This window comes from Myotis lucifugus, unplaced genomic scaffold (genome assembly GCF_000147115.1).
Source record: "Myotis lucifugus unplaced genomic scaffold, Myoluc2.0 scaffold_20, whole genome shotgun sequence".
Classification (NCBI taxonomy): Eukaryota; Metazoa; Chordata; class Mammalia; order Chiroptera; family Vespertilionidae; genus Myotis; species Myotis lucifugus.
Genome location: NW_005871068.1, coordinates 9302407 through 9328487, shown reverse-complemented (window position 1 = coordinate 9328487; position 26081 = coordinate 9302407). Strand labels below are relative to the sequence as shown.

Here is a 26081-nt window from a genome sequence, read left to right as displayed (position 1 = left end):
AAAACAGTATGGAGATTCCTCAAAAAATTAAATATGGAACTGCCATTTGACACAGTGATCCCACTTATAGGAATATATCTTAAGAAACCTGAAACACCAATCAGAAAGAATGTATGCACCCCTATGTTCATAGCAGTGCAATTTACAATAGCTAAGATCTGCAAACAGCCCAAGTGCCCATCAGTAGATGAGTGGATTAAAAAGCTGTGGTACATTTACACCATGGAATACTATACAGCTGTAAAAAGGAAGGACCTCTACCCTTTGAGACAGCATGGAAAGACCTAGAGAGTATTATGCTAAGCAAAATAAGCCAGTCAGAGAAAGACAAGTATCACATGATCTCACTCATACGTGGAATCTAATGAACAAAATAAACTGATGAACAAAATAGATCCAGAGACATAGAAACATGGGACAGACTTTGGAATCTCAGAGGCAAGGCTGAGGTGGGTGGGTGGGTGTGTGGGTAGGAAGAGATCAGACAAAGAACTTGTATGCATCTATGCATAACTCATGGACAGACAATATGGTGGTGAAGGCCTGGGTCAGGGGACAGGAGTGGGCTAGAAGGGGTCAATGGGGGGAAGGGGAAGTAAGTAATGCTTTCTACAATAAAGATTTCATTTTTTAAATAAAAGTAAATATTGATGGACAAAAAGAAAGCAACAGTAATACAATAGTAGATTTTAACAGCCCATTGACATCAATGGAGAGATCTTTGAGACCGAAAATCAACAAGGAAACAACATCCTCAAATGACATAATAGACCAGATGGATTTAATTGATATTTTCAGACCATTTCACCCCAGAGCAGCAGAATATATATATTTTTCAAGTGCACTTGGAACATTTTTTATGAGAGACCACATGATCAGACAAAAAAAAAGTCTCAATAAATTTGAAAAGACTGAAATCATATCAAGCTTCTTCTCTGATCATAATGGTATGAAACTAGAAAGCAATATCAAGATAAAAATTGAAAAAAGAAGACTTGGATCCTAAATTACATGTTACTAAAAAAAATAATGGGTTAAAAATGAGATCCAAGAAGAAATCAAAAGATACCTTGAAACAAATGAAAATTAGAACATTACAACCCAAAATCTGTGTCACACAGGGAAAGTAGTCTTAATAGGGAAATTGATGACATTACAGGCATACCTCAAGAAACAAGAAAAGTCTCAAATAAAGAATCTAACTTCACACTTAAAGGAACTAGAAAAAGAACAACAAACAAAGCCCCAAGTGAGTAGAAGAAAGCAAAATAAAGATTAGAGCAGAAATAAATGAAACAGAGTCTAAAAATGTAATACAAAAGATCATTGAAACCAAGAGTTAATTCTTTGAAAAAATAAACAAGATTGATTAACACTTAACCAGACTCATCAAGGAAAAAAAAGAGAGGACCCAAATAAATAAAATCAGAAATGAAAGAGAAGTAACAACTGATATCACAGAAATACACAGGATTGTAAGAAAATATTACGAACAGCTGTATGCCAACAATTGGACAACTTGGGAGAAATGAATAAATTCCTAGAAACATACAATCTCCCAAAACTGAACCAGGAAGAATCAGAAAATTGAAATAGACTGACTACAACTAATGAAATTGAAGCTGTAACAGAAAATCTCTCAACAAACGAAAGTCCCAGACTAAATGACTTCACAGGCTAATTTTACCAAACATTCTAAGAAGAACTAACACCTATCCTTCTCAAATTATTCCATAAAATTCAGGAGGGGGAAGATTCCCAAGCTCATTTTATGAAGCCAACATTATTCTAATTCCAAAATCAGATGAAGGCATTTAAAAAAGAGAAAATTATAGGCCTACTAGGGTCCCAGTGCACGAATTCATGCACCTTGAAAGGACCCTACTGCTGTGGTCCCCAGTCCCCTGTCTGCTGGCAGCCCCACTCCCACCACTGCTGCTCCCACGTGCTGACAGTGCCGGCCCACTCTCATCCGCTGACAGCATGGAGCGATTGGGGCTGGTGCCAGCAGTGGGTGCAAGTGTGGCTGGTACCATCAGTGGGTGCGAGCGGCGGCTGCTGCCCCAATCACCCTTCAGGAGCAAGGGGAGGTGGATAAGCCCTCAGGGGAGATCAGGGCTGGCAGTCGCTGCTCGAACCCGCTAACAGCACCAAGTGATTGGGACCAGTGCCAGATGCCAGCAGTGGGTACAAGCAGGGCTGTCACCAGCAGCAGGTGTGAGCACCAGGCGGGACTATGGTGCACAGAAGCAAATAATTTTCAGTAACCTCCAGAGGCTCTCCCTGATGACAGTGACTGGCACCCCGCCTTGGTCTGGCATCCCTGCTCAACTGCTCCACCATCCAGCCATGGCCGACGCCCACCATGTTCCGCACGTGCCCACTAGTGGTCAGTGCACATCATAGCGACCAGTTGTTCATTGTTCAGTTGTTCCACTGTTTGGTCTATTGGCATATTAGCCTTTTATTATATAGGATATCTCTAATGAACATAGTTGGTAAAATCATCAATAAAATATTAGCAAACCATATCCAGCAATACATTAAAAAGATCACACAACATGATCAAATGGGATTTGTTCTGGGGATGCAAGGTTGGTACAATATCTGAAAATCAATAAACATGATACACCACATAAATAAAATGAAGGATAAAATCATATGATCATATCAATACATACAGAAAAAACATTTGATAAAATTCAGGATCCATTTGTGATTAAAAACTCTCAGCAAAGTGGGAATAGAGGGAATATAATAAAGGCCAACATCATACTTAATGGGCAAAAATTAAAGTGTTTCATTTAATATCAGGAACAAGACAGGGATGTCTGCTTTCTATTTAATATAGTCATAGAAGTCCTAGCCAAAGCAATCAGACAAGAAGAAGAAATAAAATGAATCCAAATTGAAAAGGAAGAAGTAAAACTGTCACTATTTGCATAATACATAATACTATAAACAGTGAACCCTGAAGATTCCACCAAAAAAACTACAAGAACTGATACATGAATTCAGGAAAGTAGCAGGATACAAAATAAATGTCCCTAAATCAATTGCATTTTTATACACCAATAATGAACTATCAGAAAGGGAAACTAAGAAAACAATCCCATTTACAATCGCATTAAATAATTAAAATTCCTAGGAATAAATTTAACCAAGGATGTAAAAGACTTGTACTCAGAAAATCATAATACCCTGAAGAAAGAAATTGAGGAAGATACAAACAAGTAGATGTATATACCATTTTCATGGATAGGAAAAATTAACATTAAAATGCCCATACTACACAAAGCAATCTATAAATTCAACACAATTACTATCAAGCTACCAATGGCATATTTCACAGAGCTAGAAAAAATACTCCAAATACTTATATGAAACCACAATGACCTCAAATAGCCACAGCAATCTTGAGAAAGAAAAAGTTGGAGAAATCACGCTACCTGATATCAAACTATACTACAAGGCCATCGTAATTAAAACAGCATAGTACTGGCAATAAAACAGACTTATAGATCAATGGAACAAAATAGAGAACCCAGAAATAAACCCATGCCTTTATGATCAATTAATATTTGACAAAGGAGGCAAGAATATACAATGGGGTATAGACAATCTATTCAATAAATGGTGTTGTTAATACTGGATAGATAACATGCAAAAAATAAAAGTGGACCACCTTCTTATACCACACACAAGAATAAATTAAAAAATGGATTAAATAATTAAATGTAAGATTCAAAACCATAAAAATCCTAGAAGAAAACATAGGTAGTAAAATCTCAGATATTTCTTGCAGCAATATTTTTTCTGATATATGTCCTGGAGTAAGAGAAACTAAAGAAAAACTTTCAAAATGGGACTACATCAAACTAACAAGTTTTTGCACAGCTAAGGAAACCTATAACAAAATGAAATGACAACCCACTAAATGGGAGAACATATTCACCAATGATACATCTGATAATGGGTTAATATCCAAAATTTATAAAGAACTTATAAAATAAAACCAAACAATCCCATTAAAAAATGGGCAGAGGAGCCCAGCCAGCGTAGCTCAGTGGTTGAGAGTCAACCTATGAACCAGGAGATCACAGTTCCATTCCTGGTCAGGGCACATGCCTGGGTTGTGGGCTCAATCCCCAGTGTTGGATGTGCAGGAGGCAGCCAATCAGTGATTCTCTCTAATCATTGATGGTTCTATCTCTCTCTCCCTCTCCGTTCCACTCTGAAACCAATTATATATACATATACATGTGTGTGTGTGTGTGTGTGTGTGTGTGTGTGTGTGTGTATAGTTGTTGTTTAAATGGGCAGAGGACCTGAATAGACACTTCTTCAAAGAGGACATACAGATGTCTAGTAGACATGAAAAAATGCTGATGGGGATGGTAAAGTGATTAAGAAAAAGAAACAGCCCTAGCTGGTTTGGCTCAGTGGATAGAGCTTCGGCCTACGGACTGAAGGGCCCCAGGTTCGATTCCAGCCAAGGGCACATGCCTGGGTTGCAGGCTCGATCCCCAGTGGGGGGCGTGCAGGAGGCAGCCGATCAATGATTCTCTCCCATCATTGATGTTTCTATCTCTCTATCCCTCTCCCTTCCTCTCTAAAATCAATAAAAAATATATTTTAAAAAAAAGAAAAAGAAAAAGAAACAACTCAGACACAGACAATAGTATAGTGATTACAAGAAGGAAAGGGGGTTCAGAGAAGGTAGAAGAGGATATAGGGGGCACAAATGGTGGTGGAAGGAGACTTGACTTTGGATAGTGAACACAGCATACAATATGCAAATTATGGATTATAGAAATGTATACTTGAAACCTATATAATTTTATTAACCAATTTTCAGGATAGTATCAGTGGAAGAAAAAACAAATAAATTGAAAAATTTTATTTAGAAACAAAAGTATTTTTTCAAAGCTGAAATGGAAGCTGGAAATATATGCCCAATAAATATATATTTTAAGAATGTGAAAACAGCTCTTACAAACAAGAAAATGCTGCACAAAAATGAGCAATAGAAATAGAAGACAATTGACAGTGGAAACACAAATGACAAATATTACACACAAAATGTTTTTCAACTTTTCTATTAATAAAAATGTAAAAGCCCTCTATGACAAACTATTTTTATTCTATCAAGTACATAAATCATAATGCTCAATAGTGGTAAACATGTGTTGAGACAGTATTTTATAACTGTTGGTGGAAATATATGAGTTCTCTTGCTACCAGCGTTGGAAATAAATTTAGTATTCTTGTTAACTTTTCTTCCTTATTCTAAGGAAATTAGCAGATACATGAGCCAAAATTCATAAACAAATGTATTTGTTATAGGGTTATTTATTATAATGAAAAATTGGAATGAAACTAAAAGTTGAATAACATAAGAATGGTGAAATATGGTGTACCCATAAATGGCTTATTACTCATCCTATAATCAATTTTCAGAGAATAATTAATGACCTAAGAAAATACAGTAGAATATTAAATGAAGAAAATCGGTACAGAATGTTTATAGAGTTTGATCCCAGTTAAATATATAAATCTCAATTACAGTGAATAAATACATCTCCCCTCTTTCTGTTTGTGGGTTTTGGCTATTTCTTTCTGGAATCATCAGTTTCTAGATGAAGTTTGAGAAAAGCCTTGCCTGTCTGTCTGGGTTTTGCAAATATAATTAAATTTGATTAAACTTTTACTTAACTAAAATGAGGAAAACTGATAGAAATAAGGTTGGTCTCAGTATTTGGGACACTGCAAAATGATCTGGAGTCAAATACTAAAGGGGACAAAGATTTGCAAAGAGGATACAAAAATGAGAAAGGTGAGGTGGACTAACAAATACCATTGGGTCAAAACTTAGACCCAAGGAATTGAACTGGCTTAGAAATTTTAAACAAATAACAGATATGTATAGTGGAATTTTTCCTTATTCCAAAATTGCTTCTAAGTCTGGAGTTAGAGAGAAAAATGATGTTATCCCATATTCTAAAACAAGCTGTCAGCAATTGAGACCAGACAGTCCCCTATAGGGTTCACTGAGAAGTCACAGTGGTGTTATATTTACTACCAGTGATTTCCAACCTCCTCTTACCCCATATCCCAGTCAATTATTAAGAGGACCGACCAACTGAGGATGAAATAGCTTTTGGGGGAATGTACCAGTTAATAATGGCGGATTTTGTAATCAAAGAAAACATGATCATTTCAAGAGAAACATCAAAAGCGCTTTATTCAAAGTAATGTCCATCGCTAGCTACACATTTCCCCCATCTTTCAGGTAATTTGTGGATAACGTCCCAATAGAACTTTTCTTGTTTTGAGGCAAACCATTCAGAGATCCAATTTTCCACCTCTTCATATGTTTTGAAGTGCTGCTCAGAATGTGTGTGTGCCATCGGTCAGAACAAGTGGTAATCTGAAGGAGCAAGGTCTGGTGAATACAGTGGGTGGGTTAATACTTCCCAGGCAAGATCTTTTAAGGTATCTTTAACTGGTTTTGAAGTGTGTAATGGTGCGTCATCATTAAGCAAAATTACTTTGCTGTGTCTTCTGGCACATTTTGGTCATTTCACCATCAAAGCGTGGTTCAAATTGATTATTTGTTGTCAGTATCGATCAGTATTAATGGTTTCACCTGGTTTTAGAAGCTCATAGTACACCACACCTTCCTGATCCCACCAAATGCAGAGCATTGTCTACTTTCCAAAGCGATTTGGCCTTGCAGTAGATGTTGATGGTAGACCTGGGTCAACCCATGATTTTGTGCGTTTGGGATTCTCAAAATAAATCCACTTTTATCACCAGTCACAATTCAATGCAAAAAAGACTTTCGTGCCTTTGAAGCAACATTTTACTGATGACTTTTCTTTTTTCCATTTGCCTTTTGCTGATGTGGCACCCATTTCCCTTCCTTTAAAATCTTGCCCTTGCCGAAACCGGTTTGGCTCAGTGGATAGAGCGTCGGCCTGCGGACTGAAGGGTCCCAGGTTCGATTCCGGTCAAGGGCATGTACCTGGGTTGCGGCACATCCCCAGTGGGAGATGTGCAGGGGGCGACTGATCGATGTTTCTCTCTCATCGATGTTTCTAACTCTCTATCTCTTTCCCTTCCTCTCTGTAAAAAATCAATAAAATATATTTAAAAAAAAATCTTGCTCTAACTGGTTTGACTCAGTGGATAGAGCATCAGCCTGTGGACTCAAGGGTCCCAGGTTCGATTCCGGTCAAGGGCATGTACCTTGGTTGTGGGCACATCCCCAGTGGGGAGGGTGCAGGAGGCAGCTGATCAATGTTTCTCTCTCATCAATGTTTCTAACTCTCTACCCCTCTCCCTTCCTCTTTGTAAAAAAATTAATGAAATATATTTAAAAAAATAAAATCTTTCCCATTGCTTGGAAACAATCGGAAATTGCTGAGCAACTTTTAATATTTCTGCAAGTTGTTTTTGAGTTTGACACTCATCTTCATCCAATAATGCTTGTAAGTGAAATCATCACTTTTAAAGCATGTAAACCAGTGTTCACAAGTATCTTGAGATGGAGCATGTTCACCATAAACTTCCCAAAGTATACGATAACTTTTTCTTCAAAATAAAGTAATGATATCAGTGAAGGCATTGTATGTTTGCCAAAAGTAGTATATGGTCTGTAAATGTATATAGTATGTATTTTTATATAGTATTGACAATTCCTTAAAAAAAGTAATGAATTAAAACTTCCCGCAAATGCTCTTTTTTGGGGCACGAAATTTGACATTTTTAAGCATAAAAATATCTATGATGTTAACACTTTCAGAAAATTTGACATATGAAGTTTTGAAGCTTGCTGTCAATACAACAAAACAGCATACATATCAAATAGCACATATATCAACATAGGTGTAACTCCATCTATTGAAAAAAATCCGCATTATTAACTGGTACACCTGGTATGTTTATGGTGAGGGTCAGTTCCTTCCCTCCCCCTTTCATCTCTCTAAAGTCAAAGGTAGAGGCTTCAGGATAATCACTGAAAAACAGTACATAGACTGTAAGAAGGGAAAATCAATCTCCTTTACTGTGTATTTGTTAAGCTGAAGAAATCCTTCACTGTTCTGGGAAGCTTTTGAAGGGGCCAGAAGAATACCCTAGGCATTCCTTTGGTTTTCTTTGTCACACAGGGAAAGTGAGGGAGGAGCAGGAGCCACAAGTTATTCAGCCATAAGAAATAAATGAATAGCTGTGAAATGGACTTTTTCTTTGTTTATTTTTTCATTTTAAATAAGCAGAAGGGAGACATGTCAATCATTCATCTGAAAGTGAAGAAAAGATGGACTCAGAAAAAGTCAAATATGGAGTGTACATTAGATCAAAAGCTAGTTTACCATGTTTTATCCATGAACTTGTTGCTGATGACTCTGAAATCCATAGTTTTAGCTCTCCTCTCTCCTCTGAGCTCCAGATTTTCTTCATTTTTAAAGGAGTAATTCCCCCTAAATATACAATACCATTGCATGTGCTCTCAGCTGGAGTAAATATCATTTACTCAGACATATAAAGTGGGAACCCTCCTAGACCAGATATAATATGCTGGACAGGTGAAGAACACAGACTGTGTTCTCAGATGACCCAGGACTGAACATTGGATAGACCACTTATTAGTTTTATAACCTTGGGCAAAATACTACACCTCATTTTCTTTCATCTGTAAATGAGGGAAAATGAGTAGCCATCTCACAGTAGTGATGTGAGGATTTGGTACTTGAGTCAGTGCCTGCCATGTAGTAAGTGCTCAATAATTATTAGTTAGTAATATTAATATTACTCATTTTATCCACATGTCCTGTTGAATCCCCTTCTACATTTTAAATTTGTCCTGTCTTCTTTTCCTTTGCTACATCTTCATGATTTGGACCTTTATAGCCTGGCCTATCAATGTAAACTCATACTTGATTCCTCCATCTCTTCTCTTACCACATTTTCCCACATTTATTCTCCACAGAATAGCCAGAGTGAGTTTTGGGTGAAATAAATCTTTCTCTACTTAAAGCCTTTAAGTAGTTCACCACCTGCAGATTAAAACAAAACCTTCTAGGACAGTGGTTCTCAACCTTCTGGCCCTTTAAATACAGTTCCTCATGTTGTGACCCAACCATAAAATTAATTTTGTTGCTATTTAATAACTGTAATGTTGCTACTGTTATGAATCGTAATGTAAATATCTGATATGCAGGATGGTCTTAGGTGACCCCTGTGAAAGGGTCATTCGACCGCCAAAGGGGTCTCAACCCACAGGTTGAGAACCGCTCTTCTAGGAGGTGCTTTATAACCTGGTCTCCAGCTACATCACCAGCTTCATCTCTTGATCTTTCTTTTGTAGATCGTGGATATTTCACTGACCAACAATGTTAACAATAGACATTAATGTAGATATCCTTACTTTACATGTACAAGAGGGGCCAAAATATTTTTCATTGCCAAAAACTTGGAAAATCAAACACGGATTCCAATGGAAATTGATACCAAATCTTTGTTGACTCTATTAACAGAAAATAAACTCAATCATCAGATGAATAATGGCAGTAATACTAATATCCATTCATAATTACAAAGTAAAGATATCAGTTAAACTGTCATTACATTATGCATTTTCTTAAATCCCGAAACAACCAGCAACTTGGTAGCAGCCAAAAGAACCTGATGCATTACATTAGTAGTGGGAAGCTGTGCTGACTAACCAAATCCAATTCTACTTTGCACATTTTATCACATTAATATCACTGAAATCAGTATGGGTTTTACAATCTCTGCTGCTCAGACCAGATGTTGTTTAGAAGAAAATTCAAGAAATAGTAGTAGAGCTCTCTTAAGAAATGCTATGTGGCCAACATTCTTGAAAATCACAGAGGATGATATTGTGTGAAAGAAGAAAAACAGCTGTTATTCTGAAGAGTAAGTGATATAGGAGAGTCAGATTCTAAATATGAGGAAGTTTTAGGAATACCTCCTCAATTTTTTTCACTTGTATTTTACATTTTATGGATATGCAAGAGGAATATATGACAGAAATATAAATTTAGAAGAACAATTTTTTAGTAAAATAAAGCCTCCATGTGATAAGTGTCATAGATTAATCAGCAGCATTCACCACTCCAACCCATCCAAGTACTTATGATGATATTATATAACCTGCAACCGAAGGCGTATTTGATTTGGTGAAATAATGTAGTGCCAATTGGTGAGTAAATTAGACCAGGTATGCCTGAGGAAAATAAAAGTTCTATACAGCCATTAAACTTAATGATGAAAAAGATTATTTAGCAACATGGGAAATTGTCTATAATATATTTGCTAAGCAAAAAGAAGGTTTCTATACAGCATGTAGATTATCCACATTATATTAATATGTACACAGATGGGTAAGAAGACTGAAATTATGTGTCAAAAGGTAAACCATATTGTGAGATTATAAGGAGTTTTTGTTTATCTCTTCAGATATTATAAGATTTTCAGAGATTTAGACAATGAAAATCTATTCCTTTTGTAATTAAAATTTTTATTTGTAAAACTAAGGCAAGTTGTAGTGGGGAGGGGAAGGTCAGGAATAAAATGCTTCTGGGCCCACATCTAATGGGGGAGAAAGGATCGGTATTGCAACAAATGGGAAATATTTTTTTTATACCGCAATGCATGCAAGATCAAAAAGAATGATGGCAGAATTTATTCTTGCATGCAAAGTTTATTTACTTAGCCTCCCTGTTGTGCCAGGCGTTGTGCCAGGAGCTAAGATTAAAGCAGTAAGTAAAACAGACAAAAATCCTTGCCCTCAGGAAGCAGAATTTCATGTGTGTGAGACAGACAACAAAAATAACCAAATAGCCCTGGCTGGTTTGGCTCAGTGGATAGAGTGTCGGCCTGCGGACTCAAGGGTCCCAGGTTCGATTCCAGTCAAGGGCATGTACCTTGGTTGCGGGCACATCCCCAGTGGGGAGTGTGCAGGAGGCAGCTGATTGATGTTTCTCTCTCATCAATGTTTCTAACTCTCTATCCCTCTCCCTTCCTCTCTGTAAAAAATCAATAAAATATATTTTAAAAATAACCAAATAACAGTGTACATTAGTTTTTAGAAGTAAAGAGCAAGATAAGACAGGAAGAAAGAAATAGAATTGTGAAGAAGAGGTGCCAAATTTAAGGAGGATCAGGAGGGGAAGACCTTCCAGAGGTGAAGAAGCAGCCATGTTTGATATTTGAGGAATATTAAAAGTGGGATATTACTCAAATATCAAAAGTGGGAGCATAGCTACAAGAAGCAAAGCAAGAAAGTCATTGTTAAGAAATTCAAGAGAAATGGAGAGTAGATGGAAATAAAGTCAGAGAGGAAAGAAGGGAGGGGTTTATCAGATTTTATAGGTCAGTGCTGTTGAATAGAAAAATAAAGTGAGCCACATATGCAATTTAAATTTTTCTAGTTGCCTCATTAAAAAAAGTAGAAACATGAAATGAATACATGAAAAATATTTCAACCTGTACATAATTTGAAAAGTACTAATAAGATGTGATACTTTTTTATTTTAAAAATAATTGTATTTTTATAATAGTTTTAGTGAGAAAAAGGTACACAGATCATTTTTTTGTACCAAACCTTTGGGGTTTGATGTGTATTGTACATTTACAGTGAATCTCAGTTCCACTTACACCATTTCAGGTGCTCAGTAGCCACATGTGATGGTGCCTATCATTTTAGACCGCACAGATCTAGAACCTTGTAGAATGCTGTAATTGCTTTCGCATTTTCTATGGATGAATTGGGAAGCAATATCAGAGGATTTTTGTTTTTTTCTCTGTTTGTTTTTTATTTTGTTAATCCTCATGCCAGGCTTTTTTCTCCTATTGATTTTTAGAGAGAGTGGAAGGGAGGGGGACAGACAGAGAGAGAAACATCGATGAGAGAGAGACACATTGATTGGTTGCTTCCAGTACATGCCCAGACCAGGGCCTGGGATCAAGCCTGCAGCCAAGACATGTGCCCTTGACTGACCCTTCAATCCTTTGGCCAACACTCTAATCACTGAGCAAGACCAGCCAGGGCAGCAATAGAAGAGTTTTGAGTGTAACAGTGATATAGTATGACTTGGGTTTTCAAAGTATCTGCTGTGCTGAGAATAGAGAAGAGAATGGCTTCTCATGTGCCCCAGAAAAGACTTTGGACAAACTCATTAAAGAGCAAAACTGAGTATAGATGAGCACGTACCCAATAACTGGATCTGGTTTGGGGAATGAGTATGATTGTAGTTCTCTCAATGCACTGTCTTATTCCCAGATGTAGGGGACTGTCTTTATGCTTCAAGACCCAGGTAGACCATTATCTTCTCTGGTACATCTCCTATGCCTTGCCCCAGAAATAACTCATCCTCCTACAATAGTGCATCATAGTCCTCAGTTTATATGCTTGTTTCCTCTCATGGACTGTGAGATCCTCAGGACAAGGTACATAACATATCTATCCTTAATCCTAATGCCACTAGAGTTCCTGGAAGTTAGTAAGCCTTCAATAAATATTTGTTAACTTGAAGCCAAAAAAAATTAGCTAAACATCTCCCAAATAAAAATAACCTAAATGTCTACCAACTGAGATATCCTATATAATAAAGAGGTAATATGCAAATTAACCCTCATGCCCTCACAAGATGGCTGCCTACGACCAAGCCGGCAGGGGGTTTAGTGAGGGAAGACCAAAAGACGGAACAAGCAGGCTGTGTGGGGTGACCAGACTGGCAGGGGGGTTAATGAGGGATGACCAAACGACTGAACAAGCAGGCTGTGTGGGGTGACCAGGGCAGCAGGGGGTGGGGGACATGAGGGGTGACCAGGCCAGCAGGAGGTGCAATTAGGGGCAACGAGACTGGCAGAGGGGGGCAGTTGGGGGCAACCAGGCTGGCAAGGGGGGCAGTAAGAGGTAACCAGGCTGGCAAGGGGGGCAGTAAGAGGTGACCAGGCCAGTAGTGGGGGCAGTTAGGGGCAACCAGGTGGTGGTGGGGGGAGTTGTGGGTGACTAGGCTAGCAGGGGGGCAGTTGGGGGCTACCTGGCTGGCAGCGGGAGGGCAGTTAGGGGCAACCAGGCAGGCAGGCAGGTGAGCGATTAGGAGCCAGTGGTCCAGGATTGTGAGAGGGATTTTCCCCCAAGGGGTCCCGGATTAGAGAGGTTGCAGACTGGGCTGAGAGGGGACCCCTCCTGCACGAATTTCATGGACTGGGCCTCTAGTATATATATATTTATACAATTCAATACTATACAGTTGGGAGAATAAACAAATTAAACTACATACAACATGAATGATTACTGTAAACCGTATGTTGAATGAAAGAGGCAAGATACAAGAGTATATACCATATGATTCTTTATAAGCGAAGACAAATTAATCAAAGTAGACAGGATACTGATTACACTTGGAGGTAGCAATTGTGAGGGGCAAGAGGGGGCTTCTGAGCTTCTCAAAACATTCTGGTTTTTTTTTCTGGCTATTTGGTGTGTTCAATTTTAAAAACTACATTAAGTGATAGTTATACATGTGCAAATAATTGGAGTATATTATACTCAAATTAAAAGCTTACACACAAGATAAAAAACAAATGATAACGAAACAAAAAATGTAAATTATTTTAAGTGCAGATCATTTCTCTCAGCTGTAAAAGTGCTACCATTCAGAATAAAAGAATAAAATTATGGCCAATTGAATAACATACAATATATGCATCTTTATAATTAAAAACTTCCACTAGTACAGCATATGTAAAGTATTTCGAATCTGTTTTCCTCTTTCTTCAAACAGGATTATGAGTCATAATTTGGAAAACATTTTAAAGTAATTTAGTATTTTTATTTTAATCCCCTTGTTTTTACTTTTGCCCTACATTTTTCCATAAAGGTGTATTTTAAGCATTTTAAGCATATGTGTCTTAATTTGTTTATACAACTTCATATTACATATTTGCTCTAGTGCAGTGATTCTCAACCAAGAGCAATTTTGCCCCCCAGGTAATATTTGGCAATGCCTAGACATTCTTAGTTGTCACAGTTTGGGAAAAGGCCAGGGATAGATACAAGTAAACCTCCTACAATGCACAGAATAATGCCTAACAACTGATAATTATCTAGCCCTAAATTTCAATAGTAAGGAGGTTGGGAAACACTGCTCATGAATTCAATAATGTTGTTGGAATCTTAAAATTATACCTTTTATTGACCAATTTAATCTCATAGTTTAGAGATTTTTGAGATATTAAAATTTCTTTGCTTAAAGGGAATGAAGTTTTCTATTTAAATTTATTGTTGAAAGTATTACAGATGTCTTCCTTTTCCCCCATTCGTCCCCCTCCTCCTCAGGCCTTCACCACACTATCATCTGTGTCCATGGGTTATGCATATACTAGTAGTATGTGTATAAGTTCTTAGGTTTATCACTTCCCGCTCACCCCCCCCCCCTTCCCTCTGAAATATCTAAGTCTATTGCATGCTTCCATGTCTCTGGATCTATTTTGTTTGTCAGCTTATTTTGTTCAATAGATTCCAAATATAAGTGAGATCGTGTGACATTTGTCTTAATTTGTTTATTCTCCCAACTGTATAGTATTGAATTGTATAAATAGATAAATATTTCTCAGCTGGTAGACATTTAGATTGCTTTCATTTGGGGGATGTTTAGCTAATTTTTTTCAAGTTAACAAATATTTATTGAGGGCTTATTAACTTCCAGGAACTGTACTGGCATTAGGATTAATGATAGATATGTTTTGTACCTTTGAGACAACATGGAGGGGCCTGGAAAGTATTATGCTAAGCGAATGAATTTTCTTTAAAAATTGTATTAACATCTTTTAAATTGTGTATATTCTTAAAGGTGTGTGCCCTGAGGTTTTTTGTTTTGTTTTGTTTTGTTTTTAAAGGAAAGTTTGAGAAATATGTTTGTAACAATTTTATTCTTTTTTCGCCAGGCTAGAAGAACAAAAGAATATCGTGTCAGAATTTCAAAGAGATTTAAATGAATTTATTTTCTGGTTGGAAGAAGTGGATAACATTACTACTATTGCACCTGAACCTGGAAATGAGCAGCAGCTAAAAGAAAAACTTGAACAAGTCAAGGTAATTTAATTTTCTAAAGTCCTCCAGGCCTACTTATATAAAGAATCTATGAATCTATTTTTTAATGCATTTAATCATTGATTTTCTACTCATTATGTTATTGATAGTTCCACACTACTTTTTCACACTTTACCTTTTTAAAAACTTTATTTTGTCTTAACCCAGTGTTTTCCAATATGTATATATTTTTTAAAATGTGTGTGTAGGTGTGTATATATCTATACATACGTATATATGTAAACTGCAGAGCAGCATTTTAAACTAATTTGAAATTAATTTTAGATTTATTGTAGAAATCTACAGCTCCAGATTATTTTAAAAACTGGAAAGAATCTTTATAGAAATTTCTTAGGGCAGATCTTAATTGCCGAACCAATCCCACTACTGAAGACTCTAATTAAAAGTGTTCAATTTGCCTGGTATAATGTTTTGTTTTGATTTGTTTGGGGGGGGATGATGTTGGTTCACATTCTAATACTAGTTGAATAAACATCCACTTTATTAAGGTTGTTTTTCAGACAGTCCCCTTGTTATGTCTGCTTATCACTGATTACCTCACCTGGCTGACTGACATGCTCGAACTGTGCAGTTGGATTAACTGTCATGGTTTTAGTTTTAGGAAAGAAACTCGATTAGACCTGCTTTACTTCAAATCTTGAAGGGAATGTGAAAGGGAAGGGGAAATTAACATTAATCATCCCCTATTCTGTGCTAAATATCATATGTACTTATATCTGCTATTTTATTTAATCTTTATATCACTTTCAAAATGGTTGTTATTATCCTCATTTTGCAAAATTACAAGAGCAAAGGGGCATGGAATTTCTCCTTTATCAATGATTCATTTGGTTTGCACATGCAAATTAGACTCCCATGTCAACCACGAATTTCTGTGAAACAAGAAACTTATACCTGAACAGAAGATAAAGTATAACAAGTATTGCTTAATTCAGGAAACAAACACTGAGCACCTTTTACTCTATGTCAGATATTGCACTAGGTGTTTGAGATTCAAAAAAAAAAAGTTTTGAATCAATACTTCATTTGAGTATGGTTATTTCATGGAAAAAGTGAACTCAATCTGTTCTTGAAAATTCATCTTCCCTAAATGTATTCAGTTTCATATATAGCAATATAATTGATAACTCATTTCAAAGACATATTTGGCAGCATTCATTTATTAATAAATACACGTTGATTTTTCTTTTCTCCTCATTCAATCTGGATCAGTACTGTCCAATAGAAATTTTTGTAATGATGGAAATGTTTTACATTATCTATTTCAGTAACCACTAGCAGTATGTGCCTTTGAGTATTTGGAAGGTAGCTAGTGTGACTGAGGAACTGAGTTTTTATTTCATTGAACTTTACTTCATTTAAATTTAAATTTAAATAGCATCATGTGGATAGTGGTTCTGTATTGAACACTGAAGCTCTAGATGACACAAATAAATAAAATACAGTTATTAAAACCATCATGGTTTTTTACTAATAGGTCTTGAAAAAAGGCACTTATAACATGAATGCTGAATGAATAAGAGAAATTCAGGAATGTGGAAGAGTCAAAATAAAGGTTCATGAATGAAACTTCTCAAGTTTGAATCACAGTGCTATTCTTCCTACTTTTTTGTTCTTGGATCTGACACTATGCCTCTCAGTTTCCTTCTATGTAAGATGAAGATAATAGGATCTCCCTCATAGAATTATTATATAAAAATTAACTGAGATAATATACGTGAAGAGTTCAGCACAATGCTTGGTATTTAGTATGTTCTTGGTGTCAGCTATTTCTTAGTATGTTATAGCATGGAGGCTTAATGCCTGAGAGTATGAGTAATTTATCCAGATTGTTCTATTTTTGATAGAGATGTGTTTTTATACCCTTAACTCTGGAGTATTGTTTTAGAGCTGATACCACATGACATTTTTCTCTTGGGAAAAAAAGAAACACAGAAAAAAACATCTGAAGGATAAGATATCCTGGTCCTTCCTGAGATAGGTTTAACTACTTGAGAGTGAGTGTTTCAGTCTATCAGCTCTTTGGAAAACTGTTGGTATTTGAGATACCAAAGGGCCTTTGGACACCTTGTTTCGTTTTGATAGATTAATCAATAGAGGCAAAGACAAGGTAGTTGCCATTGTGCTGTAATTCATTTTTAAAGTTGTTGCATTTGTCTGTTTTAGTTACTTGTGGAAGAGCTGCCCCTGCGCCAGGGAATTCTAAAACAATTAAATGAAACAGGAGGAACAGTGCTTGTCAGTGCTCCCATAAGCCCAGAAGAGCAAGATAAACTTGAAAAGAAGCTCAAGCAGACAAATCTTCAGTGGATAAAGGTTAGACGTTAACCATCTCCCCTGTCACATGTGTTAAATGTTGAAAGTGTTTGTATTTGTTTTGTTTCATGGTTGTTTTATGGGTGGGGTATGGCTGGGGTGCTTATATGTAGATTATTTTGTTGTTTTTTAACCTGACCAGTGATTTTGGCCTCATGATTTGTTCTAGATGGGAATAATGGTGATGGTGGATAATGGTACATTAATGACTAAATGCCAAAATATACAGCATCATTACTTTGCATTAATTATTCTAAAGAATGGGACTGGAAAAAGGATGAATGAGTTAATTCAGTGATCAGGAATATAGTGACAGTATTTAAACAAGGTGGCAGTAGTCCAGTTCAACATGTTCCATAAATCAAAATTACTTGCCCTCACATATAACATGGACTTAATCAATGCTAAATGGATGCTAACTTACAAAAGGTGTTTTGTTTTGTTTGCTTATTTATTTATTTACTAGAGGCCCTGGTGCATGACATTCGTGCACTTAGGGTGGGGGGTGGGGGGGGGGGTTCCCTCAGCCTGGCCTGTGCTCTTTCACAGCCTTGGAGCCCTTAGGGGATGTCCAAATGAGGGCTTAGGCCTGTTCCCCTAAGCCAGTAGTTGGACATCCTTAGCACTGCTGAGGAGGCGGGAAAGGCTCCTGCCACCACCACTGTGCTCTCCAACTGTGAGGTCAGCTTCTGGCTGAGTGGTGCTCCCCCTGTGGGAGCACACTGACCACCAGGGGGCAGTTCCTGCATTGAGCGTCTGCCCCCAGGTGGTCAGTGTGCATCATTGCAACCAGTTGTTCTGCCATTTGTTCAATTTGCATATTACCCTTTTATTATATAGGATTATTTAATTATTTACTTAGTTACTTACTTGTCTTTTTCTTTCTACCTCAGATACTTCTTAAATCAAATATTTAATATGTTTATCAAAGTAACGCATACTTTTTAAAACCAAGTAGCACATATGAATGAATGTATGGTGAAAAGCAACATCATTTAACTTACCACCATTTATGGAAAGACAATCCTTTTCCCATGGTACTGCTGTGGTAACTTTGTTAAGTCAAGTAAGCATGAATGTGTGAATCTGCTTCTGGATTCTCAATTCTCTTGCATTACATCTGTCCTTCAATTACTACCACACTGGCTTAATAACAATCATTTTTTAACAGCTTTATTGAGATACTAGAGGCCCGGTGCACGGAATTCGTGCACTGGTGGGGGCGTGGCCTTCAGAGATCGGCCCTCTGTGGGAGCACCACTCATCCCTGTCAGCCGAGCAGCTGTGAACCTGCCCTCTGAGTTGCTGATCCTGCTGCGGAGAGCAGCCGCTCATCCTGGTCAGCCCTGTGGTGCTCCCACTGTGGGAGCGCACTGACCACCAGGGGGCAGTTCCTGCATTGAGCATCTGCCCCCTAGTGGTCAGTGCGCATCATAGTGACTGGTTGACTGGTCGTTCTGGTCGTTCAGCCATTCGGTTGCTAGGCTTTTATTATATAGGATAATTCACATTCCATATAGTTCACTCACTGTAAAGTATACAATTTAATGGGTTTGGTTTATTTTTTAAATTGTGGCCAAATATATATAACATTTATCATTTTAATGATTTTAAGTGTATAATTCAGTGTCATTTATTACATTTACAATGTGCAAACATCACCTTCATCTTTTTCCATAACTTTTTCATCACCCCAAACCAAAATTCTGTAATCATTAAGCAAGAATCCCCCATCACCTACCCATTCAGTCAACTCTCAAAGTAGTCTCTAACCTATTTTCTGTCTCTATGAATGTACCTATTCCATATATTTCATATTAGTGAACACATATATGCTATTTGTCCCTTCATGTCTAGATTATTTCACTTAAGATAATGTTGTCAAGGCTCATCCATGTTGTACCATGTATCAGAATTTTGTTGTTTTAAAAGATTTTTATTTTTTTTTAGAAAGAGAGGAAGGGAGAGGAGAGAGAGAGAGAGAGAGAGAGAGAGAGAGAGAGAGAGAGAGAGAGGCAGGCATTGATGTGAAAGTGAAACATCAATCTGTTGCTTCCTGCACACCCCCTACCAGGATTGAGCCTGCAACCTGGGATGTACTCTGACCTGGAATCAAGCAGACAACCTTTTTGTGCACAGGACAATGCCCAACCAACTGAGCCACACCACACACCAGCCAGGGACAATTGTTTTATTTTAAAAATTGGGACCTGAAAATATAAACCCTCCAACTTTGTTCTTCTTAGTCCAGATTGCCTTTGCTCTTTTTGGTTGTTTGGTTTACCAAATAAATTTTACAACCAAGTTGTCAATTTTTATTAAAACTTGCCAGGATATTCATTGGAATTTTGTTGAATTTGTAGATCAGTTAACATATTTACAATGTTGGTTCATCTAATATTACACCCTTCCATTATTTTTAAGTTTTCTATAATATCTTTTCAGTAATATTAAGCAGTTTTCAGTCCAGAGGACCTGCACATGTTTTATTAGGTTGAATCCCAGACATTTGACATTGTGATCCTTCTATAAATGGGATTCATTTTTAATGTTATTTTCTCTTTGTTGCTGATAAATAAAATATAGCAGATTTTTGTATATTAAGCACATAATCAGTGTCCTTGCTAAATTCACCTATTGATATTAATAGTTTATAGAATCTTATGTATTTACTTTATGTGCATCATCATGTCATCAGTAGAGGAAGTTTCTCCCTTTTCAATCCTTATGATTTTAATTTTTTTGTATAGATTAGGACTTCCAAAATAATGTTTAATGGAAGTGGTGATAATTGGCTCATTTCCTAGCTCAGGTGGAAAGCATTCATTAATTTATCTTTAAATGTGATATCAGTTGTATGATTTTCTGTAGATCATCTTAATCAGATTAAGACATTTCTCCTCATTCCCAGTTTATCAAGTTTTTATTAGAATAGGTATTGACCGTATTCAAATGCTTCTGTTCATTTATTAAAATGATTATATTAGTTTTCTCCTTTTTATGAATGTGGTAAGTTATAGCTATTTGGTTTTGGAATTTGAAACTATTCAGGAATTACTGAATAAATCCTATTGGTCATTATGTCTTGTACTTTTTATAGATTTTTGGATTCAATTTTTTAATATGTTGGTTAGGATTTTTATATCTTTGTTCATGACAGAAAATGGTTAGTATTTTTTTGTAATATCCTTTTAAGCATTGACAGCTATGTTAGACAAGTCTTATAAAATAACTTGAGAGGTACTCTTTCTCTTTTTTGGAAAAATGACATTATCTCTTCCTAAGATGTTTTGAAGAATTCAATTGGAAAGTCATCTAGCCATGGAGTTACTTTTATGGGAATTTTTTGATAATTGGTTTAATTTCTTTAATAGATACAGGGGATGATTAGAATTTTCATGTTTTGTGTGTTTCAGCTTTTATAAGTTACTACAGGCCTGGTGCATGATTTTGTGCACCAGTGGGATCCCTCAACCTGGCCTGTGGGATCAGGCTGAAACTGGCTCTCTGACATCCCCCAAGGGGTCCTGGATTGTGAGAGGGCACAGGCCAGGCTGAGGGACCCCACCAGTGCACAATCAGGACCAGGGAGGGACACAGGAGGTTAGCCAGCTAGGGAGGAACCATGGGAGGGCTCTAGGGCGTGCCAGCCTGTCTTGCTCAGTCCCAATCAGCCAGACCCCAAGAGCAAGCTCATCTACCGGTCGGAGCATCTTCCCCCTGGTGGTCAGTGCACGTCATGGTGATTGGTCGACCGGTCGACTGTCTGCCTCCTGGTGGTCAGTACACGTCATAGCGAGTGGTTTAGTGGCCTTAGCATATCATTAGCATATTATACTTTGATTGGTTGAACAGACGACCGGACACTTAGCATATTAGGCTTTTATTATATAGGATGTCTTCCAAGAAATTTGTCTGTTCCCTTGTCATTTTCTCTTTTAGAGCTGTATACTTTGTTCATACAGGTAGTAATCCTTAATATATTTATATGTAAGAATGAGAAAATAGAAAGATGGGGAGCCTTAACTACCTGGGTGGATCTTGTTGACTGGGATATTTCACTCTATGTGCTAAGACAAAGAGCTTGCTCTCTTGTTGAAAGATACCTTCAAATTCTATAATGCGGTGGGCTTTATTTTAAGGTACCCACACTAACTGCTGAGGTTCTTTCTAGATTTCATTTTTTTTAGATAAGAACCACACACTTTTTGTTTTGTTTTTGCTTATAGGTTAAGTGCTAAAGGAAGACCATTCATTGGGTGGCAATTTGAGCTAAGTACAAATTTCCATCAATGGACTTTCAGTACCCCAATTTTAACCTGCCTCTTAGCTGAGGTCAGATTTCCCCTATACTCTAAGCTACTTCTCCCTTACTTTACATGTCCCCATAGGTACTTTCCCTATATATGCTTTTGACCCTCCAAGGATATTTTGAAACTTCTCATCTACTTTTGACCACAATTTTACTGCCCTATTGGGCATATTTAATACCTGCGAACTTTGTTCTGTTCAAAATATAAGGTAAATTGTAATCCTTTAAAGCAGTAGTAAAGTCATACCAAGAAGATATTGCAGAACTGTAATTTTCATGTAACATGAAATGGCTTTTATGAAAAATGGCACAATTGCCTCTAAAGAATTGTTTGTTATTCATCAGCATCCAACAAAATTGAGAGGTATGAAGAAGGTATATTGAGAAAAGTTTCTGTACATAGATGATTTGCAAAGAAAATAATAGACACCTTATTTTGGATTGTGTCAGGTTATTTATTATATTTTTAAATTGATGATGCTGAAGTTCTTGTAACAGATCATTTACATGACTGATCAAATATTTATGAAATGAAAAAGTACCAATTCTTTCACATTAAAATCAAAATGTGTGTTTAGATCTCTATAATTCAAGCAACAAGGTATTTGAAAAAAATCCCTTTTCTATTTTATATATGAACACTAACTTTCAGTTATGTGAATAATTGGAGTAAAACATTTTAAGGTGAATTTTTTCCTACCTAAAATGTAAAGTTTCTTGTTTTAAATATTTCAAAACAGCCATGTAAAGATACACACACTTGCATATGGAGAAAATCTTTTTTCTTAGTAATTGAATTTTGTAGCCATATAACAATAAAAATAAATGCATTCCTCATATGAAGAGAACAAGGAAGAGATACCACAAAATGCTTCACCATACCTCAGTACATTTAAATATTAAAAAGGGAACAAAAATTATAATTCTAGGAAATGTTCAGAGAACTATGTAAAACACATAATAGTAGCTTTGTGAATAGTGAAACGTAAGTCAATGTTTTATATGTTCTGCAATAGCATTAAAAGTAATTTTTTATGACAGAAAATTAAAATGAAAGCTGTGAACACAATCTTGTATAGACATATAATTAGATCATCCATAATATCTGTGTTCCATCCTAAAATTATCATTTTAATGCTGTGCTTTTGCCACCAAACATCTTAGAATGTTTCATCTTATTCATTAAGATGAAAAATTTTAATCTTATTCATTAGACATATTAAGAATTATTTAATTGTCTCTTCTCAATCTTTATGCCCCATATCCCTATTGGTTTAAATTTAATAATAGAAAACAAATGATCAGTACCAGATTTAGATCAGTACTCAAGTCAGTATTTAAAAAAAAATAAGGAAAGATGGTCAAGGCGATCAAGAGACGGTCTTGATCATCATTAATCCTCAAATACTGAGTCATTAGTGAGAGAAGAAATAATGGGGTCCCCTCCCCTATATTCTCCAGCTCCCTCTTCTATCCAAATGCTAGAGTGGGTTCTATCATTGTATTAGTATTTAATGGTTGCTGAGATACAAATATGCTAATTCCTTAACACACAGTGTCTATGAAAATATTCCACTATCACAATTTCTAGTTGCAGGGGCCTTTATCTATGGATAACTCTAATATGCTGGATCATGCATATTTTCCCAATTTACCAATTACTTTGGCAGCTTTATGTTGCATTTCTAAAAGGAAAAACAGAGTTGGAGGCAGGCGCTTGCCTAGGCTGGAGGAGGGCTGTGAGCCCGCGGCCTGACAGGGACTTAACCCGCAGAGATCGGCCCCGCACGCGCGACCCCACACCCACCCACCCACTCATCCACCTACCCACTCCCTGCGCCGCCTCCTCCCACCCTGAGCAGAGCCACCGAGGATGATAAACACCCAGGACAGTAGTATTTTGCCTTTGAGTAACTGTCCCCAGCTCCAGGCACATTGTTCCAGGGCCTCTGTGGTGCTCCTGATGCCCCTCACCCACTGTCGAAGATCCCCGGTGGGCAAGGGGGCGGCAGGGATCCTTCTCTCTCAGCTCTAATATATAAGGACGAGAAGCTCACTGTGACCCAGGACCTCCCTGTGAACGATGGAAAACCTCAGATCGTCCACTTCCAGTATGAGGTCACTGAGGTGAAGGTCTCTTCCTGGGATGCAGTCCTGTCCAGCCAGAGCCTGTTTATAGAAATCCCAGATGGAGTATTAGCTGATGGGAGCAAAGAAGGATTGTTAGCACTGCTGGAGTTTGCGGAAGAGAAGATGAAAGTGAACTATGTCTTCGTCTGCTTCAGGAAGGGCGGGAAGACAGAGCTCCACTCCTGAAGACCTTCAGCTTCTTGGGCTTTGAGATTGTACGTCCAGGCCATCCCTGTGTACCCTCTCGGCCAGATGTGATGTTCATGGTTTACCCCCTGGACCAGAACTTGCCCAATGAGCACTAATGGTCAGAGGATGCTTTGCCCAAGAGCCACAGTGGGGAAAGGGGAAGTTAGGCAGCCCTGGGACAGAGGAGGGGGCTCCTCACTGTCTAGGGAAGGACGCTGAGGGGCTCAGGGTGAGGGCTGCCTATTGTGTTCTTGGAGTTGACTCGTTGAAATTGTTTTCCATAAAGAACAGTATAAACATATTATTCACATGTAATCACCAATAGTAAATGAAGATGTTTATGAACTGGCATTAGAAGCTTTCTAAACTGCGCTGTGTGATGTGCTCTATCTAGCCTAGGGGGAGGACATTGCCTAGAGGGGGAGGGACTATCTGGGTCTGGGCCAAGACCTGGGGGGTTGGTGGGTAGCACTGTCAGGCTCAGGCTCCAATCTGTTAAATGTTATCAGTGCATTTTGAATAGGGGCATTCAAGTTCACTCTCACCACCAGGGCTTTCTTTGGGGTGCCTGGGCCCTATAAAAGACTAACCAAACTCCAATTCTCAGATCATGGCCAGGAGTTGTTGCTACTGGCTGCATGGCCTAGGCCCCAGCATCTCTCCTTCCTAGGGTCACAAAGAGCAGAGAGGAAGAGGAATAGCAACTCAGGGCCTGGGGATTGAGGGAGAAATCTGTTCCTAAGGACTGGATGCCTCTGCCTGGCTGAGTGTAGTGTTAACTGTACCTCCCCACCCCCCAGTAGGTTCTGAATAGTGCCTGAGACCCTGCTCCACAGGGCCTGGGGGTGGGACTGGGGTAGTAGAGGTGGCCTGCCCTTTTCTGTTTTCAAGGTACAGCTTGTTCTAAGGGGAGAGGAGCGGGGATAGATCTAGTCAGGGTGAGGGGGATGGAGGTGTCAGGGAGGCAAGTGTGTTGTGTTACAGTGTCAGTAAACTGATTTAAAGTTAAAAAAATAAATAAAAGGAAAAACAGCAATTGGGGTTAATGTAGCAATATATTTAAGGGAGTAGTGGACCCTAAAATGGGTACATTGCAAAACTGTTAACTTGCCTTGGCCTGGGTAGCCACTCTTTATAATCGAGATGGGAAATGTTGCCTTAAAGCTGAATGCAGACCTTGGTTTAAATTTATGGCTAACTCTAGATAAGGGTCATGAAGTGATACTCTCATTTTTGTCTAATACGTATCTTCACCTTTATAGTCTTTAACAATAATACCCTGAAGATCCACAAAGTGGGAATATTATTAAAGCTAGCCTCTGTGTTTTCCTCTGAGTCTCACTCTGTGATTTTCATACACATGTCTGACTCTGTGTTGTTTTCAATATTTATCACTCATTTTATTTGTGCTTTCTCTGGACGTGTGTGTGTGTGTGTGTGTGTGTGTGTGTGAGATTCTCCCTCCCTTCCTGCCTCTCCCCATCACTTTCACTCTCTTCCTTTTTCTCTATTATGTGTGTCTTGGCCTATGAATTGGCATCTTACTATATCTATAATGAATCTACTTTCCTATCTGCATATATGTTAGTTTATTTTTCTGCCTAGGTAGTGTATGTGACACATTGTCTCCTACTCTCTTTCTCTGATACTTCAGTATTTAATCCCTTTTTCATCTTTTCCTGTCCTTGTCACTGTGTGTCCCTATTCTTCATTCTTCATTATTCTTTTTACACATTAATGTGTAGGTATTTTTCAGATACCATTATTTACAACCAAAATATGTTTTTTATTACAGTTTACATTCAATATTATTTTGTATTAGTTTCAGGTGTACAGCACAGTGGTCAGACAATTGTACACTTCACCAAGTTTCATCAGTTTTCAGTTTTGAATCAGGTTGTGTATTTGCTGTACTTAATTGAAAAGATGGAAAGATGCAACATTTACTTTGTAGACTCATAGGATTATACAGATGAAAGAATCGTA

At 37.5% G+C, this 26081-nt stretch overlaps 1 protein-coding gene and 1 pseudogene across 1 annotated transcript in view; both read left to right on the top strand.

The window, feature by feature from the left end:
* The window catches only part of DMD (dystrophin), a 2279750-nt gene that overhangs the window by 1436481 nt on the left and 817188 nt on the right, over nucleotides 1–26081 (top strand). The window contains exons 46-47 of the mRNA XM_023751347.1: nucleotides 14983–15130; nucleotides 17315–17464. Coding sequence (XP_023607115.1) covers nucleotides 14983–15130; nucleotides 17315–17464 — 298 coding nt within the window. The remainder of the gene's footprint in view (nucleotides 1–14982; nucleotides 15131–17314; nucleotides 17465–26081) is intronic.
* On the top strand, nucleotides 23587–24466 carry LOC102424889 (annotated as a pseudogene).